We start from the raw sequence: 21826 nt of genomic DNA, 5'->3' as shown, positions 1-21826 counted from the left end.
TCTTTGCATTGATCCCATGTATTAGATTTGAAATGCAAACTCTTGTGATATTGTAAAATCTTACTATGACGCCTCATAAATTCAAGGCTGCTTTATGCTACCTAGGATGCAGGGTGCTGCATTCTGCAGTCAATTGTTCTCATCTCCACGCTTCTGTTCTTGCACTGTTTCTTGATGAATGGGATTTACTTGCACTGATTTTTACGCAGTTGCACAGTCATGGGTCTTTCATCTGTCTTAAGTTCTGCATTGAAGAAAGGGCTAAAAGAAAAAAGAAAAGAAGGAAAAAAAAAAGGTTAAAAAAAGGGAAGCAACCCCCCACACGCAACTGAAAAAGAAAAGGCAGCATCTCTTGGGATCACTTTTATATTTCTGGTCTTCCTTTTTTCACTGATTCTTTCTATTGTCTCAGGCTACTAATACTTGACTACGGGTGCTGTGATGAGGGGGTCCTGCTCAGCAGGGTGAGGGGGAGCAGGTAGTGATGGGAAAGTCACTGGATGCCTTTACATAAGGTTCAGAGCCCGCAGTGATTTGCCTGCAGCAAAGCTGGGTGTTGACTTGTGCCACGTGAACGAGGAGCCCAGAGTGGTGCCTGGTGCTGACTGCAGCAGCAATGTAACCTTTTAGTAAATTGTCAATGTTTTTCCACTATGTGGACAGCCTGGTGGACGTAGGAAGGTGGTTGTAAGAAAAAAAATAGTTTTTTGGGTGACTGAGCTTGATAACTGGTTCTTTAGAGGGATATTGCTTTGAGCAGTATATGTCAAATATTTACCTGACCTCTGAACACCCAAGCTGGATTCTTCCCTGTCTTTCTTCAGGGATTGAGAAATTCTTCAGGTCTGTGATTTTTTTGTAGATTTCATATACTTTCAGATACTTTCATACCTAATAATAAAAAACCTTCCTTGTCCATATTTATAAAGGAGTCTTGTATGGCTGTGGTAAAACTGTCTATTTTTTTCTTACCCAAGCATGACCCTGAAATCTCTGAAACATTTATATTTAGACTAGTGTGGTAATCCATGTGCAGTGATTTCCCCAGGAATCTGCCACTGTGACCGGGCATTTACAGATGTGTATCTATTCTGAAACAAAATAGTAAATAGCTGAAGGTTAGAATGAGAAATGCTGTACCAACATGGTACTTTGAATCTGAAAACCTTGCTTTAAATAGTGTCATACTAATTTCGGAGATTTAGAATCAATTAAGTTAATTGTAGAAAGAGAAAGCAGAGGATTCATATGTTGTAGCCCCGTTAATCACACTGACTTGCACTTAATCACAGTCTTAGAATAATCACACAGCTTTGCATTTATATTGTTTTATCATCCGTGAGGAATGCAGTGTTTTATTGAAGAAACCATTCCAGGCACTACTGAAATGTAGCTTCTTTTTGAAGGATGTGGCAAATGTCTCACAGCCCATAGCAGTGCTGACAGCGGCTCAGGGCAGGAAGAGAACAGGAGAAAGGAAAAAGTTAAGAAAGGTAGAACATAACAACTTGAATTGTTTTATTCTTACTGTTGTGAAAAATACACTGTGATCAACACTGGGGACTAAAAAGATTTAGCTTCGCTACTTTTATGAAAATGTAGCATCTCTGGTGGACTCCTAGCAACTTGCTGAGGGGCTGGGATTAATTTAAATTTGAGGAAGCAATGGCATCTACTGAATAATTAACATGATTTCTTGCAGTAGCCAGGATTTCCATTGTGGTTATCAGTCTTGGTAGGTATCTAGTGCATAAAATTCATCTCCCAAAGAAAAAATAAGGGATAGAAGTTATAAAAAGGCACAAAGCTAAGAACAACTCTGTCCTGTTATTATGTTGCATATTATGAGCTTTTGATGTAGAGCCCTGAGTCTTCACAGAAAAGAGCATGTGAAACTTGGCAAGAACTGCCTTCAGAGGGGTAGCATCATTATGCAGGCAACCTTTCCTCTAGGATGCCTCTCCTCAGCTTTTGTTGCCTTAGCACTGTCACAGTTTCAGAATACCTCACATAATCACCTGCCCTTATTTTCATCAATTTACCTGCAGGCCTACAGGAATCGTAGCAGCCAAGAACATTGCATGGATTAAATGAGCAGGAGTCACATTGAAATTACAATGGAGGGGGCATAAATAGACCAGGAGTGCTGATACAGAAGATTTGTCCTGAAGTTTTGTTACTCAGCATGACAAGAAGCCTAAAAAAGGCATCAGATTTTAATGTGTTTGTGGTTTAGATCACAACAGAGTTGGTCGTAAGTCAGCTCAAGGTTTCTGTCTCCTAGCTCTGAGTTCGTTAAGAATTAGAAATTCACTAACATCTGATTCCTTGAGTTTATTATGTGTATTAAATAAAGCTTTTCCTGTGTTATTTTCTCACAGCATTCTAATTTATTAATGGAGTCAGAAGATGTTTGTGTGTGATACTTGATGATGTTACATTTCCTTAATGTTGTGGTTCAGATTTCAGTAGAAATGGAGTTCTTCATGTTGTAAAAGGAAGTCTGATAAACACGACAGATAGAGAAATAAAAAAAAAAAATTTGCTCCATTTAGTGTATTGACTTGCACCTTATGCATATATTGGTGGAACTGTTTTAGAAACTATACATTTCAAGGAGACTTGAATGAGTAGGTTTAAGATTTTTATTATTATATAATTATGCCATTTTAATACTTATATTTTTATTTAAACTATTTCATATCAGTTGTAACAAAGGATAAGTAAAAAGTCTTCTATAGAATCTTTGCAAACAGGTGAACAGCAGAAATTGTGATTATATGATCTACCCTCATTTGTGATTTTAATGCTTTTTTTTAAAAAAAAAACAAACACAAAAACCAAACCCAAAACAAACAAACAAACAAAACCACAACCCCCCTCCCCCCCCCCAATTCCAAAATTGGACATTCCTGGACTACATGACACCTGAATGGGGCTATACCATGTACTTGTAGCAGAGGTGCTATGTAGACTGGGGTTAATTTAATGCCACACCACCCAGATGTGCCCACCTGAAGCAGAGACTGGCCCCAAGGCTCTCCCATCCAGGATAAAAAGTCACACAGTGCAATCAGTTTTGTCTTTACCAGTTCCTTGGAGGCCAGGAGACATAGGCTGTGTCTACATCAGGGTTTTGAGCTGCTGCTGATCCTTTTCTAGATCAAAACGGTAGGTGTTGAGGACCTGGCATTCTACAGGTTTCTAGGGTTTTTAACTTGGATTCACTCGAGTACCATGGATTGAATGCCAGTTTTGAGGCTAGAGTGTACTGGAGAGTGTATATACAGGTATGGGAGTGTGTGCACATATATACTAAAACAAAAAATAAAATGTTTGCCACTGGAGACACACATTCATATATGTGTGTGTATATGCCATATATATATGGCTGTGTATATATATGTATGTGCATATATCCTTGGGCAGACTTACTCATGGGTGCCTCATTCCTTGCAGGTTTATAGCCTTGTGATTACAGTGGGTATCCTACATGCAAGGTCAGAGCAGTGGCGATACTAGTAGGTTGCTCTAGAATAAGACCTTGCAGTACAGTATAAACGTAGACCACTTCATGTTAAACTGCTCCTGTGACAGGAAATCAGTGTAATGGCCCTATTCTAAAGTTTGCAAACCTTTAGCTGTCTAAAGTACCTGTTGTTCTGCTGAGGGGAAATGCCGCTTATTTAGAAGGAAACTTGGTGCCAGGATACTACTGCAATAGTTGCATTTTGTGAACAAGGAAAGAGTTAGTTATTCTGAGAAAGTCCAGTCTAACTCTAACAACTTGGTACCTTTTCCCTCATGTGGAAAAATGCGGCCTGACAGCTTTTTAAAATCTGTGGTCTAAGGTTGTAAACCACTCTTAAGGTACAGAGTAAGCAACCAGATCACTGCAAATACCTGAAGAGCCTTTTTTCCTCTATAAAAAGGTCTGAGTAAAGGATATGCCATGATCCTGTTCATTGATGGAGAGTCCTTTAAAGGCTTTTGTTTCTAAAAATTCATAGATGTAGGTACCATTCTTTTTCCCCTCCCATAGTCCCCGTGGAGAATCAAAGTTATTTTAGCTCTATCAGCAATCTCACTGTCTGCGCAGAGATAAGCGATGGGCAAAATTTAATAGACTGCATCTCATAGTGTATAATATAATAATCAGAAATACATTATAAAAGAAGCAAACTATTGACCAACTTCCACAACTTCTAGATGTCAGCTATTATGGGACTTTTTGCTGTGGAATACACTACATCTATTACAGTATTTTGTTACTGTTATAGTAGGTAAGACGATTCTGAAAATAATTATCTCTTTCCCTGGAAACCACAGTCTTTCTGGGAGCTGCTGCCTTCAGGTACCATTCTAACAACCATCTTGTATGAAAGGAGCAGGGAGGTGGAATTCATCAGCAGGGAAGTGTTCAGGCTCAGAGTAAAGTACAAGTACTTCATAGGTATGTTGGATCAAGAAAGGGTCCATAATACTCCTGTCATATATTACAATAATTTGGCATCATGTACAGGTGCACTTGGGTTTACATACCACGGAGCAGGGTACATCTCCTTCCTTTTCAGCCTTTTTGTAGCAGACTCTTCTTCTGCATACCTCAGCATCCAGCCACCAATACCTTCTACTGTTGAGGGGAAAGCTGGCTTTCTAGGGACAGATCTGATGTTCAACTGTAGTATATACAATATATATACAGTTATATAGATATACTGTATCTACAGTTTATATACAGTATATGCAATATATACTATTTAAGTTGGGTATCATACCGATATTTTAGTTAAATTGAGACTGACTTGATAGCAGTCTTCACTGTGGTATTTAAAAAACATTTCTTCAAATTTCTCACAAGTCCTCTTGATGCTGTGCTTTGTAGCATCTGGTTAACAGGGTAAAATACCAGATAAGGACAGTGCTTATATTTGGTTATAAAAGGTGATGCTTCCTTTCAAGCTGAAGGGGACCTCTAGGGAGTCTGAACACGTTTTAGGGTGCAAACTGGAGAGCTTTCTGCTCCATACAGGCAGAGACAGTCACAAGCATGGATCACTTCCATGTTACTGCAGAGTTAGGTCGTACATCCCTCTTCTAGTTTCAGTTTGTTTTGCAGGGTATAGAAGGTAATTTCCTTCCTTTTGTACAGAGTTGTTTGGATCAATTTTTGTTTCAGTACTCAACGTCCTAGATGATGTTTTTCTTTTAGCTTGCAACAGCGTAAGGCATCTAGTAATCGGAATGTTCACCCTGAGTGTAAATGCTTAGAAAGTCTTTGGCATCAGTCTGGATTTTTCAGAAGCCCTCCAATGAGACTGGCAGGCTTTGATTCTGCTACACGTGGGTCAGGGTCTAAAGACCACAGTATACTTCCCTCTGTGTGGTTAATCCCATTGGCTTTGAAGGGATTTACATCATTAAAGCATCATTAAAGCTATGGTCTTGCTCAGTGAAGGGATTCCTGGAGCTACCACAGATAAACATCCCTGGAAGGATAATTTAGCCCTGCAACTTTAGTTATTCCATTAAACAAGCTTCTGTGCTATTGCAGTGCATTCAGTGATCTTTCTTAGTTGGAAACAATGTCTATATGTTTAAATAACAAAACCAATATTTATTTTTTTTAAAGACACTTAAGAGTTTCCTAAAGTGCTTCTGTCTAACATCCTTCAGTACCTGTGGGTGACAAATACTTCTGTATTCCTAGAAAAACTCCTTTATATTCCTATAAACGAACAAAATGTTATGACTGTGGTGCATTTCTAATCTGTTAGTAGCTGCCAGAGGTTACATTTATGTTTATAAATAAATGCCTGCAGTTCTGCTTGCCATTTAATGCCATTGTGGTTCATTATGTGAAGAGCTTCCTTTATGAAAGCATATAATCAAAATCACTTAAAACATGTCTTTTTAAGAAAGTACTTGCTGCAGAAGCTATTTTACACAGCTGAATATTTCAGGGGCTACAATCTATACAAAGGAAAAAAAAAAACAAATCGGGCTTTACATTTACAGAACTATTCCCAGTGAGCTTTGATTTACTTATTTTTGCACCAGTGTCTTTAACTTTAAACTTTTTGCTACAAGAAATATGACAGCTTGACTAGATATGATAGACAATATTAAGTAATGGTTGCCATATGTATGGCTTTATATTTGGGAGTGATAGAGAAACTAATTCTGCTCATCTTTCTCACACGTTCAGATCCACAGATCTAATTACCTGAGTGAAATACTCGAGATTTGTACCTTTTATATACTTGTACTCTAATATACTTGTACTCTATTATACCTGGCTTTTTAGTTCTTGGTGTGCTCAATAGTTGTTGAAAGAGTATTGTATAGGCATGGTGTTGATCCACATCATCTACATGTTCAGTTTAAAGCTCTCTTTTTGGCATATTGCATGATTAATTACAGATTGGCATGGATGCTTAATCAATTCCTGTGCCTCGGTTTCTTCCCCCTAGAAATGGAGGTGTTACAATCAAATCCAGAGTTATTGTACAAGGTACTTGGGAGATAGTCACTATGGTGATCATGGTAGATAGGAGTATTTAGACTGACTGTACATTTGAGCTCCAAATGGAGTGGGAAACTGAGGAATTGATACCTTTTTGATGAGAGATGTGCAAAGTGGTTTTTTCCATAGGATTTAGCCCTGAATATCAAATTGTAGTTTAATCTCCTTTTCTGCTTTTTCACGTCCAATGCCATTTTCAGATCCATGTTCACGTGTAGGCTGATTTTCAGTGCTTAACACATTTCTTTCTACCACTGACTTTAAATTACATCAAATGTTTTTCTAAGTATTTTCCTACATATGACTGATTTTCAAAGCTACTGAAAAGATGGGAAAGTCAATAGGAATTTGCAGACTTGGAGTAATTTAAGGAAAGTCTAATGTAGACATACAATTCCTAGAGAAGAAATTTGCCTCCAAACTGGAGAGAGTCTAGAGAAAAATGAAGAGAATAGCTGAATGTTAGAAAACTTGACCACAAGGAAAGGCTGAAGTCATGGCATTTGCTCAATGTAGAAAAGAGTAAACGGAAGGCAGGAATGATGATCTTCCAAATTAATTAATTAATTACTTTTTAAAAGTTACTTTCTAGAGAATAGTGATAATTTTTCCTTTTTTGCTACTGGATGCAGGACACCAGCACAGCTGATCTTCAGAAGAAGCAAGGCTAGAGTTGTTTGCTGCAGTTCCATGCTCTTCCATGACACTTAAAGTGAAAGACTCAACTTAGTGTCCTCTTACCTCCAGCTGAATTCAGCTAGGTACCATATCCCTGGTGATTTTCAGCAGTAACTAGCCTGCGCCCATTTCCTGTGGAAGAAGTTCCTTCCATCTTATGCGTGATGATGAAGATTTCTGTTGAGCCATTTGCTGAAGCGTGGCTTCAGCCTCAGTGCAAACAATTTGCTTCTGAAGAGTCTAAAAGGCCTTGCAGCACAGGGCTTGCTGATGAAGGTCGCCTCAGTTTGCTGCTGCTGTTTCTCCAGCATGTCTTGGTGACTATGCTAACAGGTTATATGGCCACAGCATCCCACTGTTACTTTTTGTTCCAATTCTGGAAGTGCTGTTTTCTACATTTCCTTACACCTACAGAGTCTGTGCTATTTTTTCTTACCTGTCTTAACCCTCTCTTCTGTAATGAAAACGTCCTTTGTCTAGATCATGAATTGTTTCTCCTTGTTAATCTCACTCTCACTCTGGTACATCCTTCTGTCTGTGTTTGCCTGAGTAAGGACCATTAAAAGTCATTAGAACATGACTCCAGATGAGCAGTAACCCCAGAAAAACATGGCTTCTCCTGTAGTAAAGCAGTGCTTGCATGCTGTTTGTTTTCCATCATCGATAGGCTTCTTTTCTGGACACCTTTTTGCCTGGAAATTCTGACTGTTAGAGAGCTCTGAAGTGTGTTGCTTTTACAGAAGTACATTGAGTGGAACGGGACTGCTGTTTGCTCGGCAAAGAAAAAACTTCCCTAGAAAGCAGACCCTACCTGTGCCATGCATGCTGCTGATCTGAGTAACATCACATCTGTTTCAATGTCCAGCTGTTCTGAGGGCTGATTCTGGAGTCTTAGTCCCAAGCCCCACGGGAGGGGATAAAGCCCAATTTGCCTGTGGTGTCTCATGCAAAGTCTGGGTGTCAAAGCTGGAGCACTTGACACCACCACTGCTGGTAGTCCTTGCTGACCTCAGCTTCAGTTCAGAGCTTTTTTCCTTTTCAGTGAGTAAAAGGCCACAAGCTGGGGTGAGCATGAAGAAATGATGCGCATAAACTCTTGAAAACAGGCAAACTTATCCTTAGCAGCAATTAATGAGAAAAGTAGGAATACACTATGGTACTGAACAGCTTAAGAATACTTCACTGTTGTGAGGTACTGTCTGACCTTCAGTAATGCAAATATGCTGAGTAATTCTATGAAGTGATGAGGAGGAAAACTGCTAACCTTCTTCAAAAATATCTGACTAGCACATAATGCTAGCCATATTGTAATGGTTTAATTATTTCTTTATAGAGATGGTCTTGAGGAATTTGTGATTATAAGATCATGCCTTCACAAAATCTTCCAATAATTCTGAAATAAATCTCTTGTAGATCAGTAAATTTCTGAAAAAGCTATTTTTAAAAAAGACAGACCAACCTGTGTGGCTACAAAGATTTCCTGAGGTGTTGAATTAGTTGAACCAAATATATATTGTCTATCTAATTTTTTGCAATGTTGGGGGATAATTTTCTCAATTATTTGAATCAAATGTATTTATCATTCCATCTAAAGAGGAGTGAATTTACTTGGAAGTGTTACATCAGTGTCACTGTCTTCCTCTGGGTGAGGAGAGAGGTCTGGAGCATCCCAAAGGTGGAGTACCTCATCAGCAAGTGTTGCCATGTCAGACCCATCACTGATAAGTAGTGTGCAATACATACACGATTTATGAAGAACAATAAATTCCTTCACAGATGAATATCAATCTGGAAAATGTTTTGCAAAGAGCTAGACAAAGTTATCTTCATGTTCTGTGTTGCTATGTGTGGCATGACTTGAGACTCTCTTAACAGCTGGTGAAATATTCTGTTGGCAAGCCACCAAACCATGCTGGAGACTTTTGAGTTTTCCCCCAAGGCTCCACCATATCAGTCCTGTAACGAAGAGTGCCCCAAGTTTACAGAGAGAAATTCAGACCTTGCTGGATGTGAAGGAGCCTCAGGGTGGGCAGCATCCACATCTCAGTGCGTGCTGGACCAAATGTGGGCATCTCTTTCCAGCCTCAGCTTTCTCAAGGAGCAAGAGTATCTGTGGAAATGTCACAGCTCAGACTGGAGGAGGCAGTCAACATTAAGCATCTGTATTGCTACTCGGAGCATATGGATTAATTTAGAAGCCAAACTGATAAAACACAACCACTAGTTGCCTGTCTTCTAGATGTAATGGTGAAGTGGAAGGAAAGTTAATTCGCCTGTTAACTCTTTGAGGTTCTGCAATGAAAAATGTGTGAGCTCTGTTAATTACCCATGTAGGCATGGCTGAACTCTCATGTCTGTCATCATCTATGCATGGTTACTGACGTAATTGTAATTTTGGGTCTAAGGTTGTGGATTATAATCTCACAGGCAACCATTAGAAAAATCGTATTATATCAAATCCAAATGTCTCTGTTAAATCAGATTATCTTTTTTTCCTCCCCAGCAATTCTGATTGTTGTTTTTTTTTTTTTTTACAAAAAAGCTTTTATCTGGTCTTCCTCCACATTGAAGAAATGACTTTCATTTGTAAATTACCTTTTGTCTGCGTTTTGTGATGAGAAGTAACCTAGAGATACCTATAATGCTATCAGATGACATTTACCAACATCATATCATTCTATTGAGGGGACATTGCATTTTATTACTAACACTCGGTGCCAAAATCCATTTATTTTATTATAAATTGGTTCCATTTGAGTTTAGTCAAGACCAATAGGAAATACTGTCATTAGATATCGGAACTGAGTACAGAAAATCAGGTACTGCAATGTGACATAAGGGGAAATAGCCTGGAAAACATCACTAAAAGTGAAAGTCTGGTTTCCTTATTTCTTTGATCCACTGAAAGCATATAATCAGAGCTAAATAAAGTAAAAGTCATATATCTATCTACCTATCTTCTGTGGGACTGGACAGTGGGAGAATGCATGTGTACTTTTAAGTTCAAGGCCTGTTATATTGAATGTGATCTTGGCCTTGTGACTGAAAAGCTTTTTGCTTGATTATTTTTTATTTAACTCCCAGCAGAGAGGAAGAACATCACATACTTGCTGTGATAAATCCAGAGAGACAGTCTGTAAAGAACAAAGTTGTCTTTTTACAGGTATAATTTAAATGTTTAATTAATAAAGTGAAAACTGTGGTAGCCACAGGTAAATCACAATTTTATATTTGAAATCTCTTTTCTTGGCCCAGGAAATACTTGATTAATTTAGAGATAACAGATTGCCTGTCAGGTATCACTGCTGAGGATTTTGGTAGGCTAAATTATATTAGGCTTCTTGTGCAAGGATGAGCTTTAGTGGCCCTTCTGTACCGGAGACAGAATTGTTTGTTTTAGCACAAAGATTTTTGTACACAGATACGTGCACAAAGATACATGTCTTTGTAGTTGATTTTAGTCTTCTGTTGACAAGATTGCAGAAGTAAATTTTTAAAACGTTCTATATAGGCAATCTACTCCATCTTTTGATATTTGATCATTTGATCAAATTTGATGCTATGCTACTTTTTATGCTTTGAAAACATGACGAGAAACGTTTTTCTAGGGACTGCTTTAGCCTTTTTCCCTAGTTCTTAAAGATTAGGAGTATCAAGTAAATACACAGCAGAGCAGCTAGCTGGTCACCAGGTGAACGTAAACATCAGAAGAGAAATTATTAATCATGGCTTTTTGGTAGGATTGTCAAACAAATCCAGATGATAGTGCCCTTGTCTTTGATGCTATAAAAGGGCAAAGGATCAGATAGTCTACTGCTTTGAAAACCTTGAGGTCCAAATGGGACAAAAGTGCATAGAAGTTCAGTAAATGAAGTTGTCACATGAATAGAGTGAAATGTTATCAGGGGAGTAAATAACATTTCTTCTGTTGCTGTTATTTTTTGGAGGGAGCAGTATTAAGGAAAGTGTCTGATCAACAGTAAGTATAGAGGACACACCAAATGGGAGTAGGGAAGTGGAGGAGCTGGTAAGAGGGAGGAAAATAATGAGGAGCATGTAAGTGAGCCTGGATGCACAGCTAGTTTCTACAAGGCAGAGACCCTCTGGTCGCTATTAGAAATCTATCCGGGTATTTTTCAGCTATATGAGTAAGTATAGGCAGAAACAACAGTGGCTGACAGGACTTTGTATTAATTCGGCAGAGTAGCACTTTGATTTATTTGGGATACAGTGAGGGACACAGAAATTCAGCCAAGGAAATCATTGGTGATTGTGTCGGCAGTTAAATTTAGCTCTTGTTCAGCCAAAAGAAGTTATCAGTCTTTTCAGGAAATGTGAGAACAGCAATAGCCAGAGAAGGGCAAACCGATTGTCTTTCCAGTTGTTTAAAATGCCTTTTTCTTTACTTTCCCTGTTTTGTATAGCTCTAGTGCAGATAATCTGAATACAGCAAATTTCTGTACTACGAAACTCCTTTTCACAGAAGGATAGCCCGGAGATTAAGGTGCTAGCCTCAAACAGATTTAGTACACTGCTTGTGACTAATTTCATCTGAACTTGGTGTAGATGTTACTTGCCTTTCCTGTATCTTGTTTCCCCAATGGTAAAGTGAGCAAAGAATGAACTATTATTGCATTAAGAAATTTTGTGAGGAAAAATAATATTCAGAAGTTTGAGGCTTGTAGATGTTGCTATGATATTAATAGCTCAATTCATCTGCCCACACATAGGCTGCTTGAGTTGCATCCTGCCTTGCCTCAAGCTGCTTTTCCAGAAGACACTTCCATAGGTCCTGTGTCATATTTGCCACCTGCACAGAGATGTCTGAAACATCCTGTGCCATCTGAGATGCCTACGGGAAGGCAAATAAATCAAACCCACGGTTTCTCAAAGTTGATTCTTTGCTTTTAGATTGGTCCCTATTGTCTCAATGTTTTTTCTTCCATTTAATTATTTCTTTGATTTCTCTTTTTTTTTTTTTTTTTTTCTTTCTCTACATCTTGGTCTATGTTGTTTCACATTTCTTTCCATTTTGTTTTTGTCTCCAAGCTATATCCCGTGAAAATCACCTGCTGTGCACCATTCCAGCATCTCTACCTGGATGCTGTCCTTTGTTATACAGGACAGTCATGCAGAGCAGACTGGGGAAAACTGTTCTAAGAGCTTGTTTACCTTTTGAAGTACATGGCAGTTCTTTGAAGCTGAACCAGGCTTTCACATCCACTGGGAATAAGCACCTTTCAGAATACATGCAAAGTGTCTGATGAGCCACCTTACTATGTGGGACAGGCTCATAGTGTTAAACCCTGTGAAGGTCTTAGCAAACAAGCAGAAGACGACCCTAGCAGTACATCTTCATAACTGTCTTCATAGTATCCCTTCCCTTCTCATCAGCATAATGAGACCTAATGGACTTCAAAGCTCGTCCTTCAGTTTCTTTAAATTCCTTCTGCCCAGCTAAGTTTTACCACTGGACTTCTTGGGATCACACACAGAACAACAGCCACCTACTAGTGTGTTAAATTTTACAAGGGTGTCTACTTCCAGTAGACCAAATTTGCTGGATGTTGCAAAGAAAAGGGTGAGCAAGGGTCTGTGCAGTTGTGGGACACTGCAATGTGTGAGTCACTGCTCTCTGTGAAGTACTTTCTGGTTTTAACCAAATGACCAAGGACTAATGTAGAAGTCTGTGGCTTCATTCTGAGAGAAGTCATAATCTTGTTTATTTTGTGGATCTCTCTAGAGTATTTTTATATTATCTGGGCAACGTTGTACAATTAGATTCTGTAATTTGCAGAAAGTTTATTATAATCATCTTTCATAGCATAATGTTTGTATTTGTCATTTAGGCTGCATAGAAGGACCAGGTTTTCCTCTTTCAATTTTCATTAAGAGAGTATATCTTATCGTAGTGTTTTATCCTTGTCTGGATATTATTCAGTACTCTTCTCATTTGTTAGCAAATTGTTTCCATACATCATGGTATTTTACAATTCTCAAAGCACTAGCAAGCAAAAGCTGACAAAAAATTAACAAAAGAAAAGCAGCCATGAGAAAAGTGAACCCTTATGCTTCTTGAAACAGCAAATACCTTATCGGAGCTTTGCAAGCAGCAGGACTATCCATCGATAAGAAAAATTCATCAGGACTATAAAATGTAAAGAGCCCACATCAGGAATTCATTGAAATGCAGTTTGTTAGGGGTTGGGAGAGGGTTCTGGAGGAGTGTCACTGCACACTTGTCATGTATCTTCCTTAGGCATCTTCTTCTGAGGAAAGATGGAGAGAGGTTGGTGTATTATATGGATGATTAGTCTGACCTGTAGAGTGGCTTTTATGCTTTTCCATACTGCAGAGTGCCTGGTACCTAGCAGCTGCCCTCTTCTGTTGCTTGGGCCACATTTCATGCATTAATGCATTTTAAGATTTTACTTCTCTTTTGCTTTGTGACACTGTGCAGCAGAAACTGCTTCTGTCATATATTAGGATAGCAATTGTGGAGTTGCAGTTCTCTACTAAAGGTAGATTCCCAAATTGCAGTTTACTGTGATGGCCTTTCTCCTAGTATACAATCCACTGTGTCAAATTTCAGCAATGAAATTCAACTGTAAATGGTGGGCAAATGAGGGTAATTGTGCCCAGTGTAAAAGATAACTTAAATGGGAGGCTGGGGAACAAATACTAGTACAGTAAAAGATATAGTAAGAGATTGTCTGGTTGATCTGGAAACCTGTGCTAAGTTTAGTCATTTCTGAAGATCAGTAATGGAAACAATGTGGACTGCTGAAGATGAGGAAGAAGAGAGAATGACCAGAGCAGAGTGAAAGCGTAGGTGTTTCTTGCAAGTCTTCTGCTTTCTTCTGTGTCTGACTGAGCTCTTGTAAATTTATTGGCCATCTCCATGGCAATTATTTCTTTTAAAAAGGTGTTGTGTGTTCTGGATTGGAATGTCATAGTTTGCTCCTTAATGATTTAAAGCGTGCTTTCTTAAATTATTATCTTTGTGTTTTATGCACCAGTGGATCTTCTTGAGACTGCAACAGACCAGAGCATCGCCCTTCTTGACTCACCTCCCATGTCTGCCTGGTTGCCAGCTGCAGTCCTCGGGATAGCTAGTGTGGTTCTGCTATGAACTAGCATGACACAAAACAATTGCTTATCATTGAAGAGCTTTATTGGAGTGTCTTTCTGCATTTTCTATAGCTGTCTTAAAACAGACCGTTGGGCATTTTACTAAACAGGTTTTCGGTCTTTTGAGAGTCTGTCAATGACAAAGAGATTTTTTTTCCACAACCCTTCAACAGATATTAATGAGAACAGAGGCCTGGGCAAATATTTGTCACTGTCAGCTGTTGTTTCTGCAGGAACACAATGGTGGAATAGCAGCAGTACAAAGGCAAGTGGAAACTGTGTGGCTGGAGAGTGTGGAAAGCATGACATTCAGTCAACCTCTTGGAAAAGAGAAGTGGTTTAGCCTGTTGCATTGGAGCTGTGTTGGGATCAAAATATTCCCAGCAGAACTGAAACCAAGTAATATACTGCCTATTTCAGACGCGTATCTTAATTGTGTGATACAGTAATTTATACTTTTTGGGTATGTCTGGTTGCTGATCTACTTTACAAAATCCTAATAATATTAAATATGGTACAGTTTCTGGCTAGCGCAAAAAAAACGGAGCTTGTTTGGAAACCCAAGGTTTTAACTCTAAAAAGAAAGTGTTTTTTTTCTCCCTAAAGAGCTCAGCTGCCTAACTTATTAGCATGAAAGCCAAAGAATGTTAATCTTTTGCTCTGTTTAGCCAGAAACTTACTCCAGCACTCTCAAATGGAAATTCTTGGAGGGAAAACAATGGAAAAAAACCCAAACAAAACCCACTTTGTTTATCCTATCACTTCCCCACCTATGATAACAATTGCTTTGCACGTGTACCCTGAGATTTTAGGTCATATTCCGTGTAAATTAATTTCTGCAGGAATCAATACAATACCAAAAAGTTCTTGGAATCTATATTTTTTAAATGCCTATTGCTTATATACAATTATAACTTGCTCAGAGAAACCAAAGAGAAAACGAAGAACAGCACTAGTAAAAAGTCACGCATGAGTTTGCATCTGTGGAGATTCAGAGTACTTTGCTGTTCTCAGAAGATTTTTGGACAGTCCATGACAATGGTTTTGGACTCTCACAAGTGTGTGTCTTGCTTTTCATCCTGGGGTTATTCTGTAGTAGCCTTAAACAGTGCTACTTGTGAGTTAGATTAGCTTAGCTTTTTTAGTGTTTTAACAGTCCTGGGAATTTCTAATAAACTCTTGTCCTGGGTAGTCTTTTCTGAGCAGTCATGTCTTCCTGCCCTGAATGGTTTTGAACATGCTGGCGGCTGTTTAGAATACTGCTACATGACTGGGGATGATGCATGCTGGGATGTGTGATGAGATTACTGTCAACTCCTGTCCACCCTACTGCTGCTGCAGTGCAGGGAGCTGTGCTGCTCTTGAGGCAGCTCTGGGTGACCACAGTTTACATCAGACAATCAGAGTTGTTTTGGGTGGGGTTTTTTGTGTGTGGGTTGTTTTTTTTTTTCCTCCTTTCCTTGAATTGCTAGTCTTGAAAATTTTTTAGAGGAGGATGGGTATACCTGTCCGGGTGGTATTCTCAGCAGCTACTGTAACACTGTCATCCTTGGCACAAGACAAAAGTTTTCAATATAATCAAGCTTACTCAAGCTCAACTGTAACTTTTTCTATTATATTAGTTCCCTTTCTTTGGTATGTTGCAGATACTAACAACATTGAGTCATTATAAAATTCATCATTTTACATCAAGATCAGCATATTACTGTTTCTTTGTAACACTTCAGACCTTCATAGAACTGAAATGTATTATTTGGTAGATGAAGGCACTTAAAAGACTAAAGAGGAAGTGTTCAGTCTTATGTCTTCCAAAGAGTTTATTAAAGATGCACCATCTCCAAATAGGAATATTCTTGTGTTTTGTACCTAGATGTGTACTCTTGATGACATTTCTGAATATTATCAGACATGTTTGATGTTCTTGCTCAAATTTTATGTATTTGTGTAGAATCTGTCACTTATCTATCTTGGTACCTCATGGCCAGACAATGCCTCTCTACATGTGTTCCTTCGGCATCATCTAGGTTTACCATCAGATCAAATTTATCTTTTACTTCATTCTCAGTGCTAATTTAGTGCTAATTAAGTAATTCAGACTTAAGTATTTAGTTCATATATTCTTAGCAAGATGCTGGGTCAACACTGATATTCATTTTAGACCCTTAATGTAAATCAGTGCATTCATGAAATTGTACAATATCACATTTGGTGACCACAGTTAAGAAAAAAATAAAGCAGCTGTTTCAAATTTCAAAGTCTGTGTCTGTCTCTGTTCCCTCCCCACCCCCCAACCCCACCTCACATTATTTTTGTGTTTTTATATGTCACTTTAAAAGAAAACTTACTGGTGCATGATTTAGTCTAAATATATGAAATGGGGTATCTTTTCACCTACTTCTTTTTTGGGTAGGGTGATTATGTTCACCACGTATTTTATATAGTCTTCAAAAGACTACAGAATACTTGACTGTAGAATGTTTATTGAGGTTCAGTTCATGTCTGTTTCTTTAATTGTTTTAATTTATTTTAAATGGTACAGACTGTTCATACACATTGACAGATGTTCTTAACTCTAACACCAAAAATTATTTCTCTGTACAGGCATGCTAAGAAAAAAAAAAATTGCTAGCCACCTGCCTTCTCCAAGTCCAGGCCTCCTTGGAGCCCTATGGGCCACTGAATGTTCAGCAACAGCTTTGGTTCCTCTGCTTTTTCTTTTTCCAATGCCTGCATCCAAATCCACAATATTGGTTATCTACTACATGGGCCTACAAGAAAATATTATCCACTTATCTGTCCAGACCTCCTTTCTTTGGCATATTATAGAACACTCCAAGGCTTTTGCAAAACACTGCCCATCTACCCTTCTCCTGCCCTCAGGGACCACCAATAAACTGAGCTATTTCTGTTACTAAATCTAATCCTTATCTAGAAGGGTGGTTGAACTGAGGCTGAAGGGGGAGGTTAGGCACTTGTTGCTCCTGGGTACAGCCTTCATTTTATCTTTATGGGCCATCAGATGCTTTCCAGTGACCTGGGTCTTTTAAGTCTATCTTCTCTTGATCAATATTTAAACCTAATGCTAGCAGGCTGTCTACTTGCCTTTTCCTAACCCTAGCCCTAAACCAGATCCTGACTCTAATCTTCACCCAGGTGCTCTATATAACAAGATGAACAATGTCTAAAATTTATTTCAGCCTTACCCGCAAGAGGCATTTGAGTTAGGGGAACCTGTGTGTAGTGTAGAAAATCTGGCCTTAAACCTACCCCAAAGACACCCTGTAGGTGGTTACCAAACTGTACGCTTCTGTTGACAAGAGACTTCTGCTTTGAGACAGAAGTGCACAAATAAGTGCTGAAAGGTAGATCAATTTTTAAGACTTGACTTCAGTTTGATCACCTCTCTGTTTAGACTACCAGTAGTAAAGTCATGGTTACGATTAGGTTGGTTATAAAAGGCTGAGCTATACATTCAGTGGTCCGTGGGACTGTATGGATGGGATCTAAAGGGACCCGTGAGAAATAGTTTATTCTAGCTCTGGTCTGCTCTGCTGTTTCTGTATAGAATTGTGGGGTGGGATTAGGATTGCATGTAGGAAAAGAGTGAGTGAACCCCAGTTGTCTGTGTGTATGGCATGGGCTGTAGAGCTTCCATGAGGGCAAGTAGCTTCAGCTGATGCCAAGCCTCTGGCTTGGAACTTCTAGTTCCAGTCATATGACATATCTGTAGTTCTGGTTTGGGTTAGGATTAGGAAAGTTGGGAATCTATGTAATTAATAGTTATTTAATGTAACCCTGGATTAAGATTAGGTCTTGGTTTTTGCAGAGGCCAAGTTTTAACGCTGTCTTAGTCTCAGTTCAGCTAAATATCTGTAGAGAAATTGAAAGTCGGAGATAGGATTGAAAAAAACCCAAAGCATAAGAGGTGGGTGCTGTGAGAGGTGGGTTGTTCCCTTTTGAGCCTTGTACTATTGTGCCTGAGTGCACATCTGGAGACATGGGTGTGTGCCATTGATATTTTGGGAAAGAGAAAGAAGTTTATCATCACAATCATTTTTGCCATGGTTTATTACCTACGTTATGAATCGCTCAGCCTACAGTGAACATGCCTGCTACTTGTTCCTGTGAACATGATTTAAATGTATTGCTGTGGTCAGGAGGCTTACCTGGCAGGTGCCTCTTTGAAAAGGAGATGTTAGATTTTTGTACAGCTGCCTGGTGTGGATCAAAGTCGTGCCACAGTCGGGGTCAGGCTGTTAGGCTTATTGGTGACAAGGAGCCATGTGAAGGCCTGTGATGATTTGGAATGTTGAATTAAATGATTCCTCTGTAAAACCATCTGTGATACTTTTTAATATTTTATGAAGACGTTGGTGATGAGAGTGTATGAGGACTTTGGGACTAGTCAACAGGCTTAAAAGCAACCCAAAATGCCCAGATGAGGCAGGGAAATGAAAAGCTAAAATGCAGCTGTCTGCCACAAAAGGCTGCTTTTTGTCTTTTTTTTTTCCTTTCTGATGTCATTCTTTCTGGTGTAAATACATCAAAACTTCCCTGAAATTCCATAGGCCAGGTCCACAGGTAGCATTGCATCACCTTCGTGAGCACCTTGACCCCTGCTTTCCACTATGGCAGTGCTGGCTGCCCCTTTTTGCAGCTGGTTTTGTGGTATGAGGCTGGCTGGGCTTAGGAGAGGCAGGTGGTCGGAGAGACAATATGGCAGGACTGAAGCTGTTCAGGGGTTTTTTTTAGAAGAATAAGTGGTGATGCTTATATGTTTATTCTACTGTTTCTGTTTTGTAGGGTTTTTCATTTGTTTGGTTTGGGGTTTTCCTGTGAAAATGGAAAGTTTGGTCAATTTGTCATGGGAGAATGATCTCAACACCACTGTATGAGACGGTTCATCCCACATAGAAGTAGTTCATACAAATTTATGGGTTGCTTGACAAGAAGAGTGAAGCCTCTTTGCAGCTACCTAGAAGTTTTCAATATTAAAATGAATGGGTAGTGTCAGGATTTAATAACTGAATGCATTTATTGTAGTTAAATGCAGTGTAAAGTGTAGCTGTGTCAAATTACTTTTGAGATTGTTATCACATGAATAGCCCTTACTGCTGATATATTGCAGTATATTAATTATCTAGTAGATGACAATCCACTTCTGAATTAAGGAGGGGAGCAAATATGAACACCAATAGAAGTTTTAAATAAGCATCAGTGGTAAAAACTTCTCACACAGCCTTACGGTTCTTTATTCTCTATGAATTCACGTTGAAAATCATGCAGATAAGGATAATGTTAATACCACTTGATACAATGAACCATAAACAGAAGAAAAAAACTAATGAAACTTGATTATTTTTTTTTCTTTCTCTGTTTGAATGTTTGAATTGGCTTGTAGTGCCAGCCAATTTCTCTCATTCTTCTTGCTTTGAAACCCTGGGATTCTTTGCTAAAAAAAAAGTTGCTTCATTAAAAAAACACATATGCCTAAGGACTCCGTACTTTGAAATATGCTTACACACTTACATGCACATGCCATACTCCTGCTTTTAACCTTTTTTATTTTAACAAAATGATTTCCCATGTGAACTTCAGAAACGGTAGTATATACAAACACCCCCAAAAATAAAATGCTATTTAGAGCCTAACTGCAAGAACAGAAGTGTTGAACGTAGCAGTGTTTTTGTTTTGTGACATAAATATTAAATTATTCCTTTTCGTTTTCAATATAGGTGCTTCAAAAACTGGGAAAAGCAGATGAAACAAAAGATGAACAGTTTGAAGAATATGTTCAAAATTTCAAACGTCAAGAGGTCAGTCACTTTTTCAGTTTCTTTAATTGTGTCTTAAGAAGAATGCAGTATATTTGAACTTGCTGATTTTAAAGAAGTTGTTACAGCGTACAACTGTTCTTTTTACAGGGCTATAAGGTTTTGTTCTGCTGTTTCCAAAAATAAAGAACAATTGGTTTGTGCAAGCAGAGGTCTAAGAAATGTGCTCATAATAAAAGGACATATTGTAATTGAATATAACACCATCATGCTCAAACCACTTGAGATCAGCAGTGACAGCACATTTTCAACAGCGTAACTGAGAACAGAACCCAGCCCCAATTAAATGCAGTTTTGTAGTTGCCTTCTTGCAAAGAGATGTATTTCCTTGGTTTCGTTTTGCGTATTATTTTCATCAGTGGTATATAATAATATCAGTTTTAGAAAAAGTGAATAAGTTAATAGTTTCAGACTGCTGTGTGTTTTTATGCTCCCCGTTGGTGTAGGGGGCTGTGGTGGCAGTGCTGGTGAAGCACTACTGTGGAGCAGTGCTCAATTACTCTTATTGTAAATACAACACACGAAAATGAAGGTGCCCCAAAGAGTTAGTGATCTACTCCCAATGCAATCTTAATTCTAGCCTCAATTACTCCTTGCTTTGTTGGACAGACTTTTGGGCTCCAAGGTGGTTAATTGTGACCATTTATATAGTAGCTTTCTCATATAAATTAATACCATGAGTTGCATTAATGCTACCAAGAAAACTGTCTTTTTATGTAAGTATCAGCTGAGGTATCTGTCATCTGTGAGCTATCATTTAGAGCACATATACAAAGACACTGGAGGGTGAAGTGAACAACTCCCACGCATTTTACACAATGTAAAAATTGCCTCGTGTCAGTGCTTGCAATTCCTGCCCTGAATCAGTCCTATCTAGCACATGCACTTCTGTCAGTTCCATGTAAACACAAACCTTGCATCCTGACTGCAGGGACACTTATCAACTCTTTTGCATCTTATAGTCACTTAGCCTTTATTTTACTCTCTCAGTGTAGAAGGGAAGGAGGTTTTAGGAGCTACTTGGTTGTTGTGTAGATCTTTGTTCTTTCCCAAAGATGAAAATGATAGGAAGTAAATGAATCTATTTCTCTGAGAAGGGTGGTTCCTCCCTTAGATTTCTTGAGATCAGGAAGGCAGTGGGATTTAATAGGCCTGAAGAAGCACTCAGAATCTTTGAAACCCTGCAAAGACATTATATTTTCCCTTTTCTTCCCCTTCCTCTTTTCCAAGTGCGCTAGGGTATCAATGGAGCATTTCTTTCTTCTTGATTGTCCTTACGTTGCTGCTTATCCTTGCTGTCAGTCCCAGCTGTTTGCACAGCTAGTGACTGTTATTAGAAATAAGGCGCATCTGTATAGTTCTTACTGGGTGCAGACGGAGAAGCTAGAGCATCCCCATGAAGAAACAGTTTTGTGGGATTTTTTTTTTAGCTAAAAATTCTGAGTGAAATTTAAAAGAGAGAGATGAAAGAGTAAAAAAAATCTTTTTAAGCAAAATTATGTCTCAAGTGTTTGCTTTTTCTGTCCTTCACCAAGAATTTTCCTTTCAGCTGGAATTCTTGCTAATGGCTAAGGAGGATCTTAGCATTGCTTACTTCTTATTTTCTCCTCTTTTGATGTAGTAACAAACAGTCAAGGACTCTGCAGGAACTGTATGA

At 38.7% G+C, this 21826-nt stretch overlaps 1 protein-coding gene across 11 annotated transcripts in view; it reads left to right on the top strand.

Moving 5' to 3' along the window:
• AMPH (amphiphysin) overlaps window positions 1–21826 on the top strand; it is a 120967-nt gene that overhangs the window by 35951 nt on the left and 63190 nt on the right. For all 11 annotated transcript variants that reach the window (XM_055804202.1, XM_055804201.1, XM_055804200.1 and 8 more), the window contains exon 2: window positions 20071–20151. In XM_055804202.1, coding sequence (XP_055660177.1) covers window positions 20071–20151 — 81 coding nt within the window. The remainder of the gene's footprint in view (window positions 1–20070; window positions 20152–21826) is intronic.

This window comes from Falco peregrinus, chromosome 5 (genome assembly GCF_023634155.1).
Source record: "Falco peregrinus isolate bFalPer1 chromosome 5, bFalPer1.pri, whole genome shotgun sequence".
NCBI classification, from domain to species: Eukaryota; Metazoa; Chordata; class Aves; order Falconiformes; family Falconidae; genus Falco; species Falco peregrinus.
This window is presented reverse-complemented; position numbering and strand designations above follow the sequence as displayed.